This window comes from Garra rufa, chromosome 16 (assembly GCF_049309525.1).
Source record: "Garra rufa chromosome 16, GarRuf1.0, whole genome shotgun sequence".
Taxonomy (NCBI): Eukaryota; Metazoa; Chordata; class Actinopteri; order Cypriniformes; family Cyprinidae; genus Garra; species Garra rufa.
This window is the reverse complement of record NC_133376.1, coordinates 40,800,218-40,811,557: the sequence shown is the minus strand read 5'-3', so window position 1 is coordinate 40,811,557 and position 11,340 is coordinate 40,800,218. Positions and strand designations below refer to the sequence as shown.

At 37.8% G+C, this 11,340-nt stretch overlaps 1 protein-coding gene across 1 annotated transcript in view; it reads left to right on the top strand.

The window, feature by feature from the left end:
- fat4 (FAT atypical cadherin 4) overlaps positions 1-11,340 on the top strand; it is an 82,077-nt gene that overhangs the window by 44,632 nt on the left and 26,105 nt on the right. The window contains exons 8-9 of the mRNA XM_073820248.1: positions 98-1,020; positions 6,031-6,205. Coding sequence (XP_073676349.1) covers positions 98-1,020; positions 6,031-6,205 — 1,098 coding nt within the window. The remainder of the gene's footprint in view (positions 1-97; positions 1,021-6,030; positions 6,206-11,340) is intronic.

Here is an 11,340-nt window from a genome sequence, read left to right as displayed (position 1 = left end):
TTTCTCTTTTCAATGTTTTTAAACAATGCTAATATTTTCCTCAACAGCACAGGTGTGACCCCTGATTAAATATAATAACATTTGTGTTGTTTTTCAGGGCCGAATGCGGAGTTGCATTATAGCATCGCTTCAGGGGACCCGCAGTCGCAGTTCACCATCACAAACGCCGGCGTCTTACAGACCAGGAAAGCGTTGGACCGTGAGACGCAGTCATTTTACAACCTGGTGATCACCGTTAACGACCTGGCCCCGCCTCCCATGAGCCGCTTCACCAGCACCGCACAGGTGTCAATCATTCTATTGGACGTCAACGACTGCCCGCCCACTTTCACGTCCCAGACGACAGCGTACATTCAGGAGAACACGCCTGTGGATACGCTGGTGTTCACGGCGCAGGCGTCTGATGCCGACAGCGGCCCCAACAGCTACGTGGAATATTCCCTCAAAGGGCCGTTCGGAAACAAATTCAGCATCGGGAACATCGACGGTGGTGTGATTCTGGTGGGCGAACTGGACCGTGAGGAGATGGCCAATTACTCTCTGACCATCGTGGCCACGGATAAAGGCGAACCGCTGCTGTCCTCCAGCATGGAGGTCACTATGATCGTGCTGGATGTGAACGACAACACACCTAGCTTCTCGCAGAACATCTACGACATCGAGATCGAGGAGAACACGCTCACCGGCACCGACGTCCTGCAGGTGTTCGCCAGCGACGCCGACGAGGGAACCAACGGCCAGATACGGTTCTCCATCGCTGGTGGGAACGTGAACTCGGATTTCCGGATCGACTCGGTGACGGGAGTGATTTCGGTGGCGAAGTTGCTGGATCGTGAGACGCGCTCGGCGTATTCTCTGCTGGTTCAGGCGGCGGATCGCGGCAGCAGCCCTCGCGTGGATCGCGCCACCGTTAACATCGTGCTTTTGGATGTAAACGACTGCGCGCCCACGTTTGAGCTCTCGCCCTACAGCGTCAGCGTACAGGAGAACTTAGGAAACCTGCCCAAGAACATCCTACAGGTAAGTACACACCTTTTACACAGCTGTTGAAATTATCATGAATATTTTTACAATTGTGCATTATACAGATGTAAAACTTATTAAAAAGAGACCATTTGGGTCATTTTTGGTAATTGGTACCTTTCGGTAGGGCTGCTCGATTATGGCAAAAATCATAATCACGATTATTTTGGTCAGTATTATAATCACGATTATTTAACACGATTATGAGTGGGTCTGGGACTTTATATTAGTGATTAATTTAAAGATGGCAATGCAATAGAAAAGAAATATTTGAGAAATATTTGAGATCAGTTTTACGTGGAGATTGCTGATCCTTGGCCATTCCACCAATTAAAATTGGGTTTCAGCTCTATGTGCTTTCCAAAAGTGACTTTTGATCGCTGTAGCGCCCCCGTTGGGCCGATTGGGACGAGCCTTGGTGATGTTGTTGGCGGTGTGAGTACTTACATCCCTCCAAGTTTCAAGTCTCTACGACTTACGGTTTGGTCTGCACGATCAGGTTTACGTGGAGATTGCTGATCCTTGGCCATTCCAACAATTAAAATTGGGTTTCAGCTCTATGTGCTTTCCAAAAGTGACTTTTGATCGCTGTAGCGCCCCCGTTGGGCCGATTGGGCCGAGCCTTGGTGACGTTGTTGGCGTTGTGAGTACTTCCATCCCTCCAAGTTTCAAGTCTCTACGGCTTACGGTTTGGTCTGCACGATCAGGTTTACGTGGAGATTGCTGATCCTTGGCCATTCCAACAATTAAAATTGGGTTTCAGCTCTATGTGCTTTCCAAAAGTGACTCATGAAAGAGGAACTAATTGGTATTTTTCTAGTCAGAAATCAGACATAAACAGCTTCAGAAGACATATATCTGGGTCCTTCCTGGTATTCAGTACATTTTGGAAACAATTTTTAAAACAACTTTTTGTGTAATCAAGATTGAGAGATGTAAAATAAATATATGTATTTATAAAATGAAACATATCAAATGGAAGGCCAAAAAAGTCCTATTAGGGGAAACATGAACAACAGTTTAAAATGACTTAAAAAAATGAGGTCATGATCTTCACCAGAGACACAGATGCCACCGAATACCAAGAATAATTATATTAGTGATTAATTTAAAGATGGCAATACAATAGAAAAAAAAAGATACAAATTAAAAAAAAAAGTTTGTTATGCACGTCTAAAGTAGTCAGTAACAGCCTACTACAGAAATTGAATGTAATTATTTGAATGTAAAATAAAACAGCGTCTTCACTGTGAGAATTAAACATGCTTTGTTTCCTATTAAAATTACAAGTCCTTCATTCGAGAGCAGTGAGTGATTTTTTCTCTTTGTATTTTTACGTTTTATTAATATTAAGCACAGAGACGGCAGAAGGAATATTATTTGTTGCCGCTTTAAGAGCCTCACGGATCCAATATACTGTTACAAACAGTACTTTCATTCTCAATTGTTTATTTAAGACATAACTCACAAGGGTTTACATAATAATCACCAAGCCATCATTTTGAAATATTTTTGCGTGTATTTGACCGTTTAGGTGCGCACCTTAAGCTGAAAGATAACTTTATATGTCCGTGTTCTGCTCTGTCTGAGCGCATACACAGAAATTTGCAAGTTCTCTTTCTCGCTTTTAAAAACACGACATCAAAGAAACATTAATAAATCAAGCACGTCCCGTTTTATGGAAGTCACGTTACATGATTTTGCTGATTTGCATGGGAAATTAGGCTTTTATGGAGGACAGAAAGCACACTACTGGAAAGGGGGTGGAATGAGGTGCAATAATAAATTCATTACTCGATTACTGATTACTATACGACTTGACACAAGCTGATTGGTTCATGTTGCGTATGTTTGTTCTGCAACCTCAGATTGAGCTCTTACATAAGTTTCCTGAGTTTGATTTCTCGTTAGTTTTTTACTAAAAGTGGCCCTGCCCCTTTTAAACATTTTGGCATCCCTTTGTGATGGCGAGTCAAAAGTTCAACTGTTTTTGATAATAATTGATATTCCCTCTCCAGAGAATCTTTCTGCACTTGTTTGGTTCTGAACTAGGACTAGTTTGCAAAAGTAGGTTTTAAAAAAAATCCCAAATACCCAAAATTTCACCAGGCTCTTGACTGAATCTGCGTTTTGTCCAGTGTGAGTCAAAGATTCCAATGACATAGGACACTTGAGTCTGCGACTGTTTAGGAGTTATGAGCGATTTCATACTTTTGATCGCTGTAGTGCCCCCGTTGGGCCGATTGGGACGAGTCTTGGTGATGTTGCTGGTGGTGTGAGCACTTCCATCCCTCCAAGTTTCAAGTCTCTACGACTTACGGTTTGGTCTACACGATCAGTTTTACGTGGATATTGCTGATCCTTGGCCATTCCAACAATTAAAATTGGGTTTCAGCTCTACGTGCTTTCCAAAAGTGACTCATGAAAGAGGAACTAGTTGGTATATTTCTAGTCAGAAATCAGACATAAACAGCTTCAGAAGACATATATCTGGGTCCTTTCTGGTATTCACTACATTTTGGAAACAATTTTCAAAACAGCTTTTTGTGTAATCAAGATTGAGAGATGTAAAATAAATGTATGTATTTATGAAACGAAACCTATCAAATGGAAGGCCAAAAAAGTCCTATTTTTTGAACAACAGTTTAAAATGACTTAAAATAACGTGGTCATGATCTTCACCAGAGACACAGAAGCCACCGAATACCAAGAATAACCCAATTACGACTGGGAAACTCAGAAACTGAGTCTTTGATTTGTCTGGGACACAAACTTTAAACATGTAGTGACTGTTAAGTTTTATCGTTTTTTTTGTTTGTTTTTTTACCTACCACCAGAACCTTTAAATTGCTTCCTCTTACTGTTACAGTCATGTATATTTACATATCTAAATAACCATTTGATGCATATAGTTTATGTATTTTACACAGCGTTAGATTGGCTAGATTGTGCGGTAAATGTTTATATGGTTGTAATCACATTTGACGGCACAATTTATTCAAAATCTGTTGGATATTATAAATCCAACATCTAAATATATTTAATACTTTTTGGCTCTATTAAGATTTAAGAGGCAAAAATGAACCCAGCGTCCAATGTGACAAAGCTTAGAGGGAAATTTTTGATAGCATTAGTCCATCTCATTAGATTGGGCGTCTTTGGTTCTACATCATTTATAGTTTTTGCTTTAACATGCAGAAACACGAAACCAAATTTCCAGCACAAAGCGCACTCTTGTTTGGAAATGTAACTGAAATCGCTTGTGTGTTTGACGGCGCGGCTGGAATGATAAATGCTGGGCGTGAATTGGGCTCGGGCTTCCCAGCGCAGGATGACAGAGTGTAAGTGCAGAAAGTAATATGCCGCAGCTAAATGACATAATGAGGGTGGTCTCCAATGTCCGAGTCAAAACAAACCTCACCTGAGAGGGAAATGAGCTGGAGTCATGGCTCCGTCAGGTGTGCCAACGCCAGAGTCTCTCAGAACCCTCTCACACAAACCAGCGCTGAACCCAGCCGAGGCATTTTAGAGACCTAAAACACAGAATGAGAAACCAGTCAGTGTGAAAATGGAGAAAGTCAACATCAAATCAGAATTGCTAACTACACTGAAGCTGTTTAGTTACAAAAACAATCAGGATATCCAAGGATGCAAACTTGTCACCCTTCAGCAAAATTCTTGTCCGACAACTCATCAGTACAGAGCCTTTGTTGCAGCCATTAAAATAGTTCAGTTTTGAATTTTATGGGAAAGTGGCTAGATTTCGTTTTGTTTCTTTATAAAGTTAGTAAGTTTGGAACATTTTATGTTTGTTAAATTGAAGCTTTTGTTTTTTTTTTAAGTAACGACCAAGTGGCCAGCAGCATGAGTTTGTTAAATTTAGCCTTGCCTAAAATAAAATCTATAGACATAAAACACTTGATGCATTTCACAATATTAATTTAAACATTTAACCTAGATAAATGTGTGCTGTTAGAAGCGTCATCCAATCGTTTGTGCGGAGAGTGCAAGCTAAAGCACGCGTTGCAGGACATGGAAGCGCCAGCACAATCACTTGCATTTTTGTCTTAATAACAGTGGAAACCTAAAATACGCCATCATTTTTGCTCATAAAGGTAAGAGTAATACATCATTCAGAACTGCAAAAGGCCTACTTTTATTTGTGTGCACTCACAATATCAACAAAACGTTGTGCTTTCTGCCGTCTCTGTCTTGAGGAGGAGCGCTTCACAAAAATGATCCGAAACTCAGCGAATATTTGCCTCACAGACATGAGCAATATATATATAGAATGCTTTAGATTACTACTTTAAAATGAAAACAAGTTAATGTGAAAATTCCACCTCCGCCCAAAAAAAAAATCGGTGGCATCAAACCTGTCTTCACATTTAACATGAAAAACAGCAATAAAAAGATAGGCTTCAACTCAGTTAACTGGTTGATTTATGAGAAAAATAAAACAATGTTGGCAAAGTTATAGGCTTGTTGGCTGTTATTTTAACTTATTCAAAAGATGTTTTATTGATGTTTTTTTTTTACTCTGATTGATTGATTTCATGAGACATCATGTTTATTATTATTTTTTTTAAATGCATTCAAATATTTTTTCATGTTTATTTCGTGCTGCAAATATTAAAAAGGAAAAGATCATTGATTCACATGCTGCTTGATCTGAGTTAAATATAGTTATCTCACTACAAATTAAAGAGTGTAAAAACACATTTATTGTTTGCATTTTATCATAAAATTGACAGAATTTATAGGCTGAGACTTGAAAAGGTTAAATATTATTTCCAAGCATTTATACTGTAAATAAAACAGCTTGTGAATACTCACATAACATTATGTACTTAAGAAAATCAACAAGTTAACCGAGTTGGAGCCCATAATGATTAGGAGGCCGTACAAATTTTTTGCATATGAGCCCAGGGCTGACTTGCTGCACCACTGAGTTAAAGACAACTGGTGTTTCGTTATTGATCGGTTTGGTTTGCGTTGTGTCTGCAGGTCGTGGCCCGTGATGATGATCTGGGCACTAACGGTCAGATCAGCTACACCTTGAGCAGCGGAAATGATGCAGGAGCATTCAGCCTCACATCTGGCGGTCAGCTGAACCTGATCCGAACGCTGGACCGGGAAACTCAGGACAAATACACGCTCATCATTACGGCGCATGATGCAGGTAAGACCAGCTAAACTTCTCATTAATGAAAGTTCTGGGCCGAAAACTGAAAATTCAATTCTGTTAATCCAGGATTAGCATCCACATATTCGTCTGTTGTAGCTAATCCATGTTTTGTGCATGAAATGAACACTGAGGCTGTCAAAATGTGCCAGAAACACTAATTAAACGTCATTGTTTCAGACCTCTAAAACATTTTAAAAAAAGGCTGTTTCAGCCAAATATTCGTTGTCTTGTTTTCCAGTACAAATATCTAAACATTCTTGAATCAAGATATGTTTACTGGAGAAGCCAATGAGTTTTCTGAGAATTAAAAAAAAAAAAAAATCAAGTTAGTTTTTGCTAAAGTAATAAATGTCTACCAAAGGGATGAGAAAAATAATCTTGTTTTCTCTCTGGATGGATTTTTTCGGACACCACTGACAGATGTTTTTTTTTTTTTTTTTATAAACTCACTTTATTTTGATATTTATGATATTTTTTAATATCTTCACTAACAGGGAAGATTCTTACAACGTTCACCATTTAGAAGTTACTCCAGTCATATTTAATTTATGGTCTTGTAACGTTGAGAGAAAACTTTCTGAGATAAACATTCTTAAAATGTCCTTATGATGTTATTTGTACTTGATGAATGTTCTGACATTCTAGCGTTCTTAGAATATTAAAAATGAATGTTCAAATGTTACATTTTGAGGAAAAAATGAAGTTAGTAAAAGCTTGCGAGAACATTTTTGTCAGATTTTGTCATGTGTCAAGAAAACTAGACTTTTTAACATTTTAGAAACATTTTAAGACAATGTTCCTACGACGTTTTTATAACCTAAATTTCTCAACTGGGTCACGCCAATTTCCTACTTCGGTAATTTGATTTAAGAACAGATATTTAGACATTTGTACTGGAAAACAAGACGACAATACGGACATCATTTTTTGTGCAGTGTGGTTGGTCTTGATTTTGGGTTGAAATTTTATTTTTGAGTTAAAACAGCTTTATAAGAAGTGTTTGCGTTTGCAAAAGATGTGTAAGGTTGTGTACTGTATGTTGTCTGCATGTATTTGGGTTTTGTGTAAAGAGTTTACAGAAAAAGCCATAGTTTCAGAAATTGAGAATGTGTGAGAAAACAAGCGTGGGTTTTAGTTGGGTCTTGATTTTAGGATGAAATATGACTCGGAGAAGTTCTTGACAGGTTTCACCCATATATTGTGAAGTAACTTTGTAGTAAATGAACTTTAATTGATCTGGAGCCGTTGTGCAGATTCTTACAACGTTCACTATTTTAAAGTTACCCCAGTCATATTTAATAGATGGTCTCATAACGTATAAACATTATTAAAATGTCCTTATGATGTTATTTGTACTTGATGAATGTTCTGACATTCTAGCGTTCTTAGAATATTAAAAATAAATGTTCAAATGTTACATTTTGAGGAAAAAATAAAGAAAGTTGCGAGAACATTTTTAGAAACATTTTAAAACAATGTTCCTACGACGTTTTTATATCCTAAATTTCTCAACTGGGTCACGCCAATTTCCTACTTCGGTCATTTGATTTAAGAACAGATATTTAGACATTCGTTTTCCAGTACAAGACGACAATACGGAGTAAGAACTTCTTTTTTTGCAGTGTGGTTGGTCTTGATTTGGGGTTGAAATTTGATTTTTGAGTTAAAACAGCTTTGTAAGAAGTGCTTGGATTTGCGAGAGATGTGTAAGGTTTTGTATGTTGTCTGCATGTATTTTGAGTTTAAATCCATAGTTTCAGAAATTGAGAATGTGTGAGAAAACAAGCGTGGGTTTTAGTTGGGAAAATGTGAAATATGACTCGGAGAAGTTCTTGACAGGTTTCACCCATATATTGTGAGGTAACTTTGTAGTAAATATCTCCGCTGTTGAACTTTAGTTGATCTGGAGCCGTTGTGCAGGATGTTAAACTGAGTGTGTGTCTGAATGAATGTTGTTTGGAATGTCTTTTTTGTGTATGTGTGTGTTCTGGTTAACTCCGGTTCTGGGCTCTGGTTAACCCGTCTGGGCCGTCTGGTGCCTGTCGTCCATTCCTCTGAGGTCACGTGACCCGCTGTAATGACAGGGATTTGCCCTGGACATCGGCGAGAACCTTTGACAATAAATACTGTCCGCTATCTGCCAAGAGCAGGAAACGGCTCTGGAGCGCCGAGAGCAAGTCAAGCGATGACTGATGTTTTGGCCCGGACACAATCTACAGACGTTTTTCACATTTTCTACACTGGTTTGGTAGTAAATCTGCTGAAGTCGGGTTTCAGCGTGATCAGATGTGTTAATTGTAACTCACAGCTCTGCTCTGTTAGAAAATCAAGTACGCAAATTCACTATTTTCTTGTTTTACAACTGAAAAAAAGGCTTAGAATGGTTTTAGCTGGTTTGAAATGTCCCATTGAAATGTTTGTGTTTAGTTAACTATAATAACCCTGGTGATTAGAGCAACAACATCAGACTAAAACACAATCATTAACAACTAGACAAAAAAGGTTTGTCAAGACAAACTTTAAGTTGGCTTAAGAAAGCAAGACCAGAAAGATGAAAATGTTTTAAAGTTTTCATTAAGTTTGACAGTTTTCAGTCTGAAATAGTTTGAAGTTTGAAGTAGTTTTAAAAGCTCAAAGTTTGATAGATAGCAAGTTACTAGCATGTTGCTACCATGATTAGTAAATTACTAGCATGTTGTTAGCATTATTTGCAAGTTACTAACATTTTGCTAGCATTGTTTTATCATGATCAGCATGTTGCTAGCGTGTTGTTACCATAATTAGCATGTTACTAGCATGTTGTCAGCATGATTCTAACATAATTAGCATGTTACTAGCATGTTGTCAGCATGATTCTAACATAATTAGCATGTTACTAACATGTTAGCATTATTCTAGCAGGATTGGCAATTTATTAGCATGTTACTAACATGTTGTTAACATGATAAGTCAGTTACTAGCATGTTGCTAGCATGATTAGTCAGTTACTAGCATATTGCTAGCATAATTCTAACATAATTAGCAAGTTTCTAACATGATTAGCATGTTAGCATGATTAGCAATTTATTAACATGTTACTAGCATGTTGTTAGCATGATTAGTCAGTTACTAGCATGTTGCTTCCATGATTATCATGTTACTAACATTTTGGTAGCATGATTCTAACGTAATTAGCATGTTTCTAACATGTTAGCATGATTCTACCAGGATTAACATGTTACTAGCATGTTGTTAACATGATTAGTCAGTTACTAGCATGTTGCTAGCATAATTCTAACATAATTAACATGATTCTAGCATGATTAACAATTTATTACCATGTTGCTAGCATGATTATCATGTTACTAGCATGTTGGTAGCATGATTCTAACGTAATTAGCATGTTTCTATCATGTTAGCATGATTCTAGCAGGATTAGCATGTTAGCCTACTAGCATGTTGTTAACATGATTAGTCTGTTACTAGCATGTTGCTAGCATGATTATCATGTTACTGGCATGTTGCTAGCATGATTATCATGTTACTAGCATGTTGGTAGCATGATTAGTCAGTTACTAGCATGTTGCTAGCATGATTCTAACATAATTAGCATGATTCTAACATGATTAACAATTTATTAACATGTTACTAGCATGTTGTTAGCATGATTAGTCAGTTACTAGCATGTTGCTTCCATGATTATCATGTTACTAACATTTTGGTAGCATGATTCTAACGTAATTAGCATGTTTCTAACATGTTAGCATGATTCTAGCAGGATTAACATGTTACTAACATGTTGTTAACATGATTAGTCAGTTACTAGCATGTTGCTAACATAATTCTAACATAATTAACATGATTCTAGCATGATTAACAATTTATTAGCATGTTGCTAGCATGATTATCATGTTACTAGCATGTTGTTAGCATGATTATAACGTAATTAGCATGTTTCTATCATGTTAGCATGATTCTAGCAGGATTAGCATGTTAGCCTACTAGCATGTTGTTAACATGATTATCATGTTGCTAGCATGATTACCATGTTACTAGCATGTTGCTAGCATGTTGGTAGCATGATTAGTCAGTTACTAGCATGTTGCTAGCATGATTCTAGCATGATTAACAATTTATTAGCATGTTACTAGCAAGTTTGTAGCGTAATTAACAAGTTAGTTTGGATTAGTTAGTTAGTTTGAAGCTCTAGGAGGAGCAGCAGTCAGAAGTTTTAGTCTCAGAAGAAGAAGAACAATATTAAGTTTAAATGGCATTTAAACATCATTAGCTTTCTCAAGCCAACTTACTAATGTCACAGTATTTTGTCTGCACTGATAGTTCTGGATAAATGCTGTCGTTATTGAAAAAGCGAGACCATTTTAAACCAGCTGAGCTACTGGCAAAGAGAAAAGCAGATCAGGAAACCAGTTCAGGCCAGTTTAGGAGGGCCGGTTTGCACCGATCGCTGGGATCCGCAGCAGCATATACGTTTATCACAAATAAACCGTGATTAATGCTGTAAATGTTTACTCGTGTTTGTCTCTGTTTGCGCTGCTCTCTGCCAAAAAAGCTCCGAACTCTCCTCCAACACTCAGAAAGCAGAAACAAACTCCTTAAACGCCGCAGAAAGAGCTCATTGTGCCCCGATAGTGAAATATGGAGCTGGAGCCCGTCTCAAACGCTCCGGCTGAGCTTTCCTGGACCGCCGGAATGATTTTCCCATTCCTGGGTTTCCAGTAGATTTGTGATTCAGATCAGAGCCGTTTCCTCCGCAAACGCCATTGACACGTTCAGCAGACGGCGGCAGAGGAAGCCATTATTCCACATATTCTGATCTCATCAACCTTTAGGGTTTGTTCACCGTGTGAACCTTAATAATCATCTTTTATTCTGGTTATTAAAGCTCACTCTATGGAAGCTTGCTTCTGCCACCGGATAAAAGGCAATTGAAAGTTTTTATCTTACGGTTCTGACTTTTTTCTCAGAAGTGTGAGAAATGCATGCATTTTATTATAAGATATAAACTAGTAATTGTGAGAAAAAAGACTGTAGTGTGAGATTAAAACTTGCAATTATCTTGTTTATTGTTTTTTTATTATGTGGCGGAAACTAAAAAAGTCAGAATTACGAGATTTCACATTTAGAATTGC